The sequence below is a fragment of the Rousettus aegyptiacus genome, unplaced genomic scaffold (genome assembly GCF_014176215.1).
Source record: "Rousettus aegyptiacus isolate mRouAeg1 unplaced genomic scaffold, mRouAeg1.p scaffold_m13_p_12, whole genome shotgun sequence".
NCBI lineage: Eukaryota > Metazoa > Chordata > Mammalia > Chiroptera > Pteropodidae > Rousettus > Rousettus aegyptiacus.
This window is the reverse complement of record NW_023416287.1, coordinates 42,578,868-42,592,118: the sequence shown is the minus strand read 5'-3', so window position 1 is coordinate 42,592,118 and position 13,251 is coordinate 42,578,868. Positions and strand designations below refer to the sequence as shown.

The following is a 13,251-nucleotide window of genomic DNA, read 5'->3' as shown; positions in this document are numbered from 1 at the left end:
TTTGACTTCTTTCTTTCCTATTTGGATGCCTTTTATATCTTTCTCTTGCCTGACTGCACTCACTAGGACCTCCAATGTTATATTGAATAACAATGGCAATAGTGGACAGCCTTGCCTTGTTCCTGATCTTAGAGGGAACAATTTTAGTTTTTCACTGTAAGTATAATGTTGGCTGAGGGTTTGTCATATATGGTCTTTATTATGTTAAGGTACTTCCCTTCTATACCAATTTTGTTAAATCTTTTGATCATAAATGGATGCTGTATCTTGTCGAAGGCTTTTTCTGCATCTATTAATATGATCATATGATTATTTTTAAATTTGTTTATGTGGTGTATCACATTAATTTATTTGCATATGTTGAACCATCCCTGTGCTCTGTGATGAAGCCCACTTGATTGTGTGTATAATCACTTTGATATGTTGTATTCGGTTTGCTAGTATCTAATTTATGATTTTTGCATCTATGTTCATGAGAGATATTTGTCTGTAGTTTTTCTGTGTGTGTGTTATCCTTACCAGGTTTTGGTATCAGATTAATATGGGCCTCATAAAATGAGGTGGGAAGTATTGCCTTCTCTTTGATTTTTTGGAAGAGTTGAAGAGAATAGGTATTAAATCTTTGAATGTTTGGTAAAATTCACTGGTGAAACCATCTGGTCCTAGACTTGTACTTTTTGGTAGGTTTTCAATGATTGTTTCTATTTCCATACTGCCGATTGGTGGTCTGTTTAGATTTTCAGATGTTCTTGATTCAGTCTAGGAAGATTGTTTTTCTAAGTACTGGGCCATTCCTTCTAGGTTATTGAATTTGATGTTATATACTTTTCATAGTATTCCTGCATGATCCTTTGTATTTCTGCGATGTCAGTCATAATTACCCTTCTTTCATCCCTGACTTTGTTTATTTGTGTCCTTTCTCTTTTTTTTAGAGTCTAGTCAGGGATTTGTCAATTTTATTAACCGTCTCAAAGAACCAACTCTTTGTTGTATTTTTTTTCTTTTTCTTTTTTTTTTTGTTTTCAATTTCATTTATTTCTGCTCTAATTTTGATTATTTCTTTCCTTCTGCCTTTAGGCCTTATTTGTTCTTCCTTTTCTAATTTTTTAAAGATGAAGTGTTAGGTTTATTTGGGCTCTAATTCTTGTTTTTGGAGATATGCACTTTCCTCTATGAGCGCTTTTGCCATGTCCCAAAAGTTTTGATATGCCGTATTATCATTATCATTTGTTTCTATGTATCTCTTGATCTCTTTTTTTATTTCTTTGTGACCCAGTTATTCTTCAGTAGTATGTTGTTTAATCTCCTGCATTTGTGGTTCTTCCTACTTCCTTTTTACATTTGATCTCTAGCTTCAAAACATATGATCAGAGAATACGGTTGGTATGATTTCAACCCTCTTATATTTGTTGAGGCTATCTCCATATCCCAGTATGTGGTCGATCTTTGAGAATGTTCCATGTGCACTAGAGAAGAATGTATAAGCAGCTATTTTGGGATGAAAGGCTCTGTAAATGTCAGTTATGTCCAGTTGGTCTAATGTGTCATTTAAGGATGTTACTTCCTTTTTGATTTTCTGTTTGAATAATCTGTCCATATCTGACAGTGGAGTATTTAGTTTCCCTACTATGATACTATGATAGTGTTTTGGTCTGCTTCTCCCTTTAGTTCTGTTAGTAACTGCTCTACATATTTCGGGGCTTTCTGATCAGGAGCATATATATTAAGCGTCTCTCAATATCTTTCTTAAACTTTTTTTATTTGAAGTCTATTTCATCTGATATGCGTACCGCTACTCCTGCTTTTCACAGAATGCCATTTGCTTGAAATATCATTTTCCACCCTTTCACTTTGAGTCTATATTTGTCTTTGGAGCTGAGATGTGTCTCCTGGAGGCAGCATATGGTTGGGTTTTGTTTTTTGATCCATTCTGCAACTCTGTGCCTTTTTATTGGTGAGTTCAGTCCATTTGCATTTAGGGTGATAATTGAAATATGAGGTCTTCTTACAGCCATTTTATCTTTTTCTTTTTGGTACCTCGGTGTTTCCATTGCTTCCTTGTCCTTGTGGGGGTTTTTTTCTTTATTTTAATTGGCTTTTGTGGGATTTGCCTCTGGTTCTTCTTTTTCTTTGTTATATACTTCATTTCCGAATTTTCTTTGTGTGGTTACCATTATGAATATGAAAAGGATAGTTACATGTATACAGTTGTCTGTTTTCTTCTGCATGTGCCTTATCTCCATTTTCTTTCACGAATTTGGATCTTTGAATCTTTCCCTTGTCAGTCATTGTTATCTCAACTCATTGCTCAATGTTCATTATTGTCTTGCTATAGCAATTCTCTTCTTATTTAAGTTAATAATGTCCTGTTCATATTAAGGATTGCACTCCTCTGCTTCTATTTTCCTGATAGTCACCTTACTCCTAATTATGTATTTTTTGTTTTCATCATTTGGTTTTAAGTGAACTGATGCCTTTTAGCATTTCCCGTAGTGTGGGCCTCATAGTAGAGAATTTCCTCAATTTTTATATATCTGGAAAGGTTTTAATTTCTCCATATCTAAAGAAGAGCTTAGCTGGATACATTATTCTTAGCTGGTAGTTGCTTTCTCTTAATAGTTTAAATATTTGATTCCATTTCTTTCTAGCTTTTAAGGTCTATGCTAAGAAATCCAATGGATTTTCCTTTATATGTTACTGTTTTCTTCTCCCTGGCTGCCTTGAGAATTCTTTCTTTGTCATTGATTTTTGATAATTTTAATACAATGTGTGTTGGTGAAGGCCTTTTTGGGTTGATACAATTGGGTGTTCTTTTGACTTCTTGAATTCCAAACTCCAGCTCATTCCTTAGAAATTCTCATCTACTATTTTCTACTATTTGTCTAAATATGCTTTCTAGTCCTTGCTTTTTTCCTCACCTCTGATAACGCCCATTGTTATTATGTTTCCTCTCCTGATGGTATCAGCCAGTTCTTGTATTTCTCTTTCATTATTTTTCAATTTTCAGTTTCTCTCTTTTACCTTCTGAGTTATTTCTAGAGTTCTGTCTTCAGTATTACTGATTCTTTTCTCCATTTGTTTGACTCTATTTCCCAAACTTGCAATTTCATTTTTTAACTCTTGTAGTTGTGTGTGTGTGTGTGTGTGTGTGTGTGTCTGTTTTATCTTCAGAAGATCTGTTCTTTTTGAGGATTTCAATCTCCATGCTTTGTTCATCATTTAGGTGTTTTTTTCAATTCCTGAAAGTTTCAATATGACTCATTTTGGAACTCATTGAGTTTTTTCAGACTTACCATCTTGAATTTTCTGTCATTTAAGTCACATATTTCTATGTCTATAAAGTAAGCTTATTTTCTAGAGATTTTTATCTTTCTTTCTGAGATGCCTTGTCCCTTTGGTTGTTCATGGTGTTTAATGGACTATTTCTCCTCTTGGACATTAAAGGAGGTGTATTCTGATGTTTTTCCAGAAAGAAGATTGATTACATAAAGGTCTCTCTTTAGCCTGTTGCAAAGAAGGCGATTTTCTTTTGGTTTCTAGTAGGTGGTGTCTAAGCCTCTTGGATCTCTTCTTATATAAAGCCTAAAGAATGCCTTTTTAATTTTTTCTTGTAGATATTTAACCATGCTCACTACTCTCAGTTTCAGTCCCTGTCAGTGTCAGCGACAGTCTCAGCAGTGTTTCCTCAACTTCCCCTGAGGCTCCGTGGTGACTGGTCTCAGAGAGAATGGTGGGAGGGGCCATCTGGGTTGGGAGTTTGGGGCTAAATCTCAGCCTCGGTTTTGCAATTGGGTGAAAATCCAATGTTGTTTCTCTGTGGTCCCATCCTGCTTCTCTGCTTTCTGTGCTGATGACTGGGCCCTTCCCTTGGCTGTGTGGAACTCACAGTACTCCCTGGCAGGGCTGTTAGGTAAATTGCCGCACCTTCTCCCCAACCCCCTCCTCCTGCAGGGAGCTCCAGAGGCTGCCAGAGGCAGCTTCAGTCTTGGCAGCGTGTGCTCAGATTCCCCTGGGGCTCCATGGTGTTTGGTCTCAGAGGGTGTGGAGGAGGCTCCCTCTGGGTTGGGAGATGGGGTCTGAGGCTCAACCTCAGTTTTGCAACTGCAGTTGATAAAAATCAACTGTCGTTTCTCTACAGTCCTGTCCCGCTTCTCTGCTTTCTGCTGTGATGACTGGGCTCTGCTGCTGGCTGTGTGGAACTCACAGCACTTCCCCGCAGGGCTGTTCAAGGAAGTTGCCACACCTTCACCCCTTCCTCTCTTGTAGGGAGCTCTAGCGTCTGCAAGAGGCAGCTTCTTTATTTCTCCCAGTCCACCGCCTGACCTCTTGGGTTCTGACCTGTGGTAGCTCTCATGAGTAGATTTCATGCTCTGATGTGCTGGTGTGCAGTTTGGGTGTTTTTTGTTGAATTTTAGATGTTCAGCTTATTGTTGTTTCAAGGTGAGAGATCTGAAGACGTCTTTAACTCCACCATGTTTTTAAAAATCTGGATCCAGTTCTTTATCAGAATTTTTCTTCTGGATGCAGCAGAAGGGGTGTGGCACTCCCAGACCTAGCTGTAGCTCTGGGGCACATGTAGGGTCCCCTTGATCCTCCAGGGAACACATGGGTTGCCTTAGTTTGGTCTCCAGACTCTCCCCCAGGGCTGTGTAAGAATTGTCAGGCAACTTCTGCCCCTGTAGGGAAAATTCACTCATTCCTTCCTCCTTTGCTGCCTTGCTCCTCCTCCCTATGGCCAACCTTTCCAGAAAGCTCTTTCTATTGCCCTCAGCAATGTACCACTAAGCTGAGATGACAAATATCCTTCGCACTCTCATGCATGTGCCTTCATTTCTCTAGTCAGAGCTGTGCTCCTGAAGGAAACATTCCCTCTCATTTCCTTTGTCTAATGCCCCATTCCTCCTATAATACCTAAAATGGAATTTTTAACATTTTAGGAATTCACTAAAGTGAGTTAGCTGATTTTAGTCATTTTAAAAAATGATTTCAATCAAAGATATCTACTGGGAAAGACAATAACTACTGAATGTTTGGCAAGGTCCCGGGAGGGTGACACTTCTCCTTAATACCTGTGACAGTTACACAAGGTGGTGTTGCCTGTTGTTTCTCAGATGATTGTGTGCCACCTGAGAAAGGTAAGCTCCCATGCCTGTGCAGCTGCTATAGAAAGCTAACCCAGGCCTCTCTGTTGGGACAGTTCACATTCATTCCTTGAATTCAAACTGCTGTCTTTGGTTTGCAGAATGACTGGATTTCATCACCTTTGATCACACTCAAGCCTCCATGTACCAGTGCACTACCCAGAGGCTTGAGTCTTTAGAGCCATGAAGGTGGTGTCTTCATGGACTTGAGTTACTCTTTTGCTTCATTGACTACAGCTGCCTCTTCAGCATTGTCACAGTGCATCCCTGCCTCACCCTCTGGGGTAGTGGAATGTTTCTGGCCCCTAGATTCTGGGGAGTTGGTGCTGGGGGATATTGGGAAGGAGCTCTTGCTTTCATAATAAACTTAAACAAATAGTGGATGAAGTATTTTTGCCCTCCTTCTGAAGCTTTGAGGAGAAAAGATGAAATCCTGCAGAATAGGCACACTGGAACCAGCCTGGGCAGGAGTCGCCAGCAGTGGTGGGACGAAGTGTAGGCTGGGCTTGTGATCTAGTTTTCACCTGGTCTTCTTGCACTATGGCGTTGGGAAGAAACAAAGTCCCCCTTGAGGTTCCTGCCTAAGGTGGAAAACTTTCATCTCCATTCCACTGCATTTTCCTGGGCTGCCTTTTGTTGAGCTTTGCCTTTCTTTCTCTGAAGCTGTTTCCTTCATGACCCTTTGAACAGCAGGGAACTATGCAACACGCTTGTAAGAGGCTTTGCAGAGCTTGAAAGAGTCTGACCTCTGGCCCACTGCTAGTCTGAAAAAGCTGTGGCTTCCCACCAAGTGCCTCTTAGAACACTACAGAGGACAGGGGTTTGGCCCCGCTGGTTGCCTGTCTCAGCCATAGAGTGGAGGGCCTTGGTTTTCCCTTATTCTGTCCTTCTGTATTGGTTATTTTCATTAAATAATAAAGTCAAACTATGTACAGCAAAAATGGGAAAATGGTTATTTGCAAAGTACAAGTTCAGCTGCACCAGGAGTCAGGACAAGATTGAAAAGAGCCTCCAACTCACTTCTGCCCTTTCAGCTGCTTTTCTTCACTGCCTGCTCCACTCCAGACAAGTAGGCAGCTCACAGAGTTGACTTCTGATTGGGCCGGGTTGGGTCATGTGCCAAGCCCTAAGCCAATCAGCTTGTTCAGGGAGATGCAGGGTTCCGATTAGCAGGCCGAGCCTTGTGATAAGCCCAGGCGTTGAGGGTAGAGTCACATGAGGGGAGAGGCAAGGGGCAGTGGACCCCTGGTGCAGGTCTACTCCATTCCACCACACCCATTCATCACCTAGCATGGAGGAAAATGGAGTGCTTTCACTACCCACCAACCCTGCCTCGGGGCTGCGTGGAGGGTGACTTGCCTGCGGTGCACCTTTTCTCCTGACTCACTGGGTTCACAGAGTTGGGGTCTGCTGAATGAGCCTGGGCCCTGCCTGGTAAGAGCCTTGCTTGGTGCCACTGGCCTCTGTTGATTTAGAAAAATGGAGCTTTGCTATTTCCTACTAACTGTCTTACCAATGAAATCTTAATTTCAGAGGTGAACATTTTCAGAAATCTCAGGGATATGGCAATCTAGGCTTTGGACATTTGGAGTCTTTGAGAAGCTAAATGGATGTGAGGACAGTCATTTTACCTCAGTAGCGTGACATCGAATCTTTGTTAATACCAAGACTGGCTTAAAGCATTGTCTTCTGGAAAAGAGAACTTACCTAGCGATAAGTATTTGATTGTCTGCTATCCTTCAGGTACTGACTAGATGTATAGTACTTGCAGTTTGCAGAATTATTCCACTCCAATTTTTTTTTTTGCATTTTGGGTCTTCTCTATTTCTGATACCCTTCTCTTCTCTGTGCTACAGGGAACTGTTGGAGACCACGTGCCGCCTCGCCAACTTGTTGAAGAGACATGGAGTCTGTCGAGGGGACCGTGTGGCCATCTACATGCCTGTGTCCCCACTGGCTGTGGCTGCAATGCTGGCCTGTGCCAGGATTGGAGCTGTCCACACGGTCATCTTTGCTGGTTTCAGTGCGCAGTCCTTGGCTGGGAGGATCAATGATGGTGAGCATATGGGTAGGGGGAGGGAGGGAGGAACCCAGAGACCCCTGGTCCTTGTTTCTTGGGGCTTGGCCACCAGGGACTTATAGTGGAGACAGACTTTCATAAAAGTCACACAGACAGATGACAGACACTACCAGAGACAGGCACATTGCTGAATGAGCATTTATTCTATGACGTGAGATCCGAGTGTGTTGGATTTAACCAGGCAAAGAAGGGAGAAAGATTCCAGCTGGAGGGAACAGCATAGGTACCAGCTGAGTGGTGGGAGGAGCACAGTGTGTGTGAGGGCCTGGAGAAGACTGACGTGGCTCCAGTGGAGGAGGGAAGAAACAGGGTGAGATAAAGCTGGGGATGTATAGGGAAAGTACCACAGGTCAATAGCTGGAAGCCTTCCATCGTGAAGAATGATGGGGACCATCTCCAGAGGCCAGGAGTCAGGTATGAGAGCTTGCTATGTATCTTTTAGGCTTTCTATCTACAAGTGAGTCAGAATTTCCTGGATAGTGTGCAGAACGATATTATTTTCTTCCTTTTTTAGTGTCAGAGGGCCCAGTATTTGGATGGTGCCCCATATCTGTCCAATCTGAATCCTGCTCCAATGAGATTCTAGAGAGCCCTTGAGTTGGCTCCCCAAGGAGAGTGCCAAGTTCTGGGGGCCATTAGGAGTTCTTTGTGTTTCATAGAAGATTTGCCTATAGGTAGTGAACAGAGTTAAAGGTTGGGAGTTCTCCTGCTGCCCAGCCTCTTTAGAAAAGGCTGGTGAGCCTTTCCACTCCGTTTCGTCTCTCCTCCCTCCACGTCCCAGTGTTCGTGCTGCCACCCCTTTCCTTTTCTCTCTCTCAACTCTGCGGCACTTAGTATGTGCCCATACTGTTCTAGGCCCTTTGCAAAGGTTATCTCCTTTACTTTAACTAACTTGATCCTTATTTAAAATTGTATGAAATAATGTTCTTACTCTTTCGCCCTTTTTTAAATTACCATTGTAACCGTTTTAAAGTATACAATTTGCAATGCTGTGCAACCATTATCACTATCTATTCCAGAATTTTTCATCATCCCAAGTGCATTCCTCATACCCATTAAGCAGACATTCCTTATTTACCCATATCCACCCAGCCTTTGGCAACCCCTAATCTTTCTCTATCATTTGCCTATTCTGGATGTTTCATATAAATGAACTGATACAATATTTGTGGGCTTTTGTGTTTGGCTTCTTTCACTAAGCATAATATTTTTAAGATTCATCCATGTTGTAGCATGTTTAGTAATTCATTTTTTATAGCTGAATAATAAATATTTCACTGTATGGAAATACTACATTTTGTTTATCCATACATCTATTGATGGACATTTTAGTTGTTTCTGTTTTTTGGCCACAGAGCTGCTGTGAATGTTTGTCTACAAGAACACCTGCTTTCAATTTTTTTTTTTTTTTTTTTGCTATGTACTTAGGGGTGGAATTGCTGATTCAACTAGTAATTCTGTATTTAACATATTGAAGAACTACAAAGCGATTTTCCAAAGGAGCTGCCGTGTTTCATACTCTGACCAGCAATACTTGTTTTTTTCCTTTAAAAAAATTATAGCCATTCTAATGAGTGTGAAGTGGTAACTTATTACGGTTTTGATTTGGATATTTCCTAATGACTAATATCTTTGAGCATCTTTTCATGTGCTTGTTGTCCACTCATATGTCTTTGAAGAAATGTCTAAAGTCCTTTGCCCATTTTTTAATTGGTTGTTTGTCTTTTTGTTTGTTAAATTGTGAGAGTTCTCTGTATATTCTGGATACTAGACTTTTACAGATATATAATTTGTAGTTATTGTCTTCCATTCTGTGGGTTGTCTTTTCATCCTTTTGATACTGTCCTTTGGTGCACAAAAGTCTTAAATTGTAATGAAGTCAAATTCATCTATTTTTATTTTCATTTGCGCTTTTGCTGTATTTTTAAAGAATCAGTGTCATGAAGATTTGTCTCTATGTTTTCTTCTACGAGATTAAAAATTGTTTTCAATTGAGTTGATGTTCAGTATTTTATATTAGTTTCAGGTATATAGCATAGTGGTTAAACATTTATATAATTTACAAAGTGGTCTCTCTGATTAGTCTAGTACCCACCAGGCACTATACATAGTTAATTACAATATTTTGACGATATTCCTCATGCTATATTTTATATCTCTGTGACTATTTTATAACTACCAATTTGTACTTAATCTCTTCACATTTTTCACCCAGCCCCAAACTCCCTTTCCCATCTGGCAATCACTAGCTTGTTCTCTGTCTCTATGAGTCCGTTTTCATTTTGTTTGTTCATTTATTTGGTTCCTTAGATTCTAATTATAGGTGAAATCATATGGTATTTGTCTCTCTCTTTCTGACTTATTTTACTTAGCATAATAATACCCTCTGGGTCCACACATGTTGTCACAAATGGTAAGATTTCATTATTTTATGCCTGAATAATATTTCATTGTATATTATGTACCACTTCTTTATCCATTCATCTGTTGGTGGGCACTTAGGTTGCTTCCATATCTTGGCTATTGTAAATAGCACTGCAGTAAACATATGGGTGCATATATCTTTTCAAATTAGTGTTTTGGTTTTCTTTGGATGAATACCCAGAAGTAGAATTGCTGGGTCATAAGGTAATTCTATTTTTAATATTTTGAGGATCCTCAAAACTGTTTTCCATAGTGGCTGTACCAATTTTCAACCCCACCAGTAGTGCACGAGGATTCCCTTTTTTCCACATCCTTGTCAACACTTGCTGCTGTTCTTTGATTTATTGGTGAAAGCCATTCTGACAGGTGTCAGGTGACATCTCATTGTGGTTTTAGTTTGCATTTCTCTGATGATTAATGATGTCTAGCATCTTTTCATACATCTATTGGCTTTCTGAATGTTCTCTTGGAAAAATGCCTATTTAGGTCCTTTGCTCATTTTTTAATTGGGTATTTTGTTTTTTAATATTTAGTTATCTGAGTTCTCTGTCAATTTTGGATATTAACCACCCCCTTATCAGATATATCATTGGCAAATATCTTCTCCCATTCAATAGGTTGTCTTTTTGTTGTGTTGATGGTTTCCTTTGCTGTGTAAAAATTTTTTAGTTTGATGTAGTCCCATTTGTTTATTTTTTCTTTTGGTCCCCTTGCCTAAGGAAATAGATCAGAAGAAACACTACTAAGAGCAATGCGAGAGAGTATGCTGCCTATGTTTTCTTCTAGGAGTTTTCTGGTTTCAGGTCTTATAATTAAGTCCTTAATCCATTTCGAGTTTATTCTTTTACTTAGTATAAGAAAATGGTCCAGTTACATTTTTTTGCAAGTCTCTGTCCAGTTTTCCCAGCACCACTTGTTGAAGAGACTGTCTTTATCCCATTGTATATTCTTGCCTCCTTTGTTATAGATTAAACATAAAAGCATGGATTTTTTTTTCTGGGCTCTCTATTCTGTCCCATTGATCTATGTGTCTGTTTTTATGCCACCATGCTGTTTTGATTAATATGAACTTGTAGTATAGTTTGATATCAGGTAGTGTGATACTTCCAACTTTGTTCTTTCTCAAGATTACAATGGCTATTTGGGGTTTTTCTATGGTTCCATGTACATTTTAGGATTATTCTAGTTCTGTGAAAAATGCCATTGGTATTTTGATAGAGATTGCATTTGATCTGTATATTGCTTTGGGTAGTATGGACTTTTTAACAATGTTACTTCTTCCTACTCATGAGAAGAGTATGTGCTTCCATTTATTTGTATTCTCTTCAGTTTCTTTCTTCAACATCTTATAATTTCCCAAGTACAGGTCTTTTACCTCCATGGTTAAATTTATTTCTAAGTATTTTATTTTTATTGATGTAAATGGAGTTGATTTCTTAACTTTTCTTTCTGATATTTTATTATTGGTATATAAAAATGTTACCCATTTCTGAATATTAATATTGTACCCTGCTACTTTACTGAATTCATTATCAGTTCTAACAGTTTTTTTGGTGGAATCTTTAGGGTTTTCTCTATATAGAATCATGTCATATGCAAATAATGACAATTTTACTTCTTCCTTTCCCATGCAAATGTCTTTATTTCTTTTGTCTGTTTACTATGGCTAGGACTTCTAATACTATGTTGAATAAAAATAGTGAAAGTAGACATCCTTTTCTTGTTCCTCATCTTAAGGAAAACACTTTTAGCTTTTCCTCTCTGAGTATGTTAGCTGTGGCTTTGTCATATATGACCTTCACTATGTTGAGGTATGTTTCCTCTACTCCCACTTTGCTGAAGGTTTTAATCAGAAATGGAAGCTGGGTTTTGTCAAATGCTTTTTCTGCATCTGTTGATATGATCATATGATTTGTGTCATTCAGTTTGTTAATGTGGTGCATCTCGTTAATTGATTTGTGGATATCGAACCAACCTTGCGTCTCAAGAATAAATCCATAGTATGTGATCTTTTTAATGTACTGCTGATTTCGGGTTTGCTAATATTTTGTTGAAGATTTTGGTGTCTATGTTCATCAGGGATATTGGTCTCTAATTTTCTTTTTTGTAATGTCTTCTCTGGTTTTTGGAACCAGGGGAATGGTGGTCTCATAAAATGAGATTAGGGGGCTTCCCTCTTGAATTTTTTGGAATAGTTAAGAAAAATAAGTGTTAATTCTTTGACTGTTTAGTCAAATTCACCTGTGAAGCCATCTCTTCTAGGACTTGTGTTTGTTGGGAGTTTTTTGATTACTGATTCAATTTCATCGATGGTAATTAGTTGGTTCAGATTTTCTGTTTCTACTCGACTCAGTCTTAGAAGAGTGTATGTTTCTAGGAATTTATCTATTTTTTTCCATATTATCTAATTTGTTGACATACAATTGCTTGCAGGATTTTCTATTAATCCTTTGTGTTTCTGTGCATTCAGTTTTGTTTGTTTTTTTACTTCTCTTTCATTTCTGATCTTATTTATTTGGGTCTTCTCTTTTCATTGAGTCTGGTTAAAGGTTTATCAATTTTGCTTCTCTTTTCAAAGAGCTAGCTCGTTGTTTCATTGATCTTTTGTATTTTTTTTTTTACTCTATTTCATTTATTTCCTCTCTAATCTTTATTATTTCCTTCCTGTACTCATTTTGAGCATTTTTGCTGTTCTTTTTATAGTTCCTTTAACGGAGAGGTTAGATTGTTTATTTGAGTTTTTTCTCATTTCTTCAGGTAGGCCTGTATTGCTATGAATTCCTCCCTTGGGAATCCTTTTGCTCTTTCTCACAGATTTTGACATTATGTTTTCATTTTCATTTGTCTCAAGTATCTTTTAACATCTTCCTTGTTCTCATTGTTAACCCATTCATTGTTTAGTAGCATGTTATTTAGCCTCCATGTGTTTGCATATTTTTCAGTTTTTTTCTTGTAATTGATTTCAAATATCATACCATTGTGGTGGGAGAAGATGCTTAATATGATTTCAGTCTCCTTTAACTTATTGAGACTTGTTTTGTTTCCTAATATGCAGTCTATCTTGGAAAATGTTCCATGTGTACTTGAGAAGAATGTATATACTGCTGCTGTGGGGTGAAACACTCTAAAAATATCAGTTAAATCCATCTGGTCTAGTGTATCATTTAAGGCCACTGTTTTCTTATAGATTTTTTGTCTGTAAGGTTTGTGCATTGGTGTTAATGGGGTGTTAAAGTTCTCTGCTATGACTGTATTACTGAATGGGTTAACAATGAGAACAAGGAAGATGTTAAAAGATACTTTGTGCCAGTCAATCTTTGCTTTGTATATTGAGGTACTCCTATATTGGGTACATAAATGTTTACTAGAGTAATATCCTCTTGTTGAATCGATCCCTTTATCATTATGTAATGTCCTTCTTTGGCTTTTATTATAGCTTTTGTTTTAAAGTCTCTTTTGTCTGATATAAGTATTGTTATTCTAGCTTTTCAAAAATTTCCATTTGTATGAAATATCTTTTTCCATCCCTTTTCTTTCAGGCTCTGTGTATCTTTCGATCTGAACTGGTCTTTTGTAGGCGGTATATATATATGGGTATTCTTTTCT

At 38.4% G+C, this 13,251-nt stretch overlaps 1 protein-coding gene across 2 annotated transcripts in view; it reads left to right on the top strand.

The window, feature by feature from the left end:
• Positions 1–13,251, top strand: part of ACSS1 (acyl-CoA synthetase short chain family member 1) — a 64,564-nt gene that overhangs the window by 26,044 nt on the left and 25,269 nt on the right. For both annotated transcript variants that reach the window (XM_036229765.1, XM_016124545.2), the window contains exon 3: positions 6,998–7,197. In XM_036229765.1, coding sequence (XP_036085658.1) covers positions 6,998–7,197 — 200 coding nt within the window. The remainder of the gene's footprint in view (positions 1–6,997; positions 7,198–13,251) is intronic.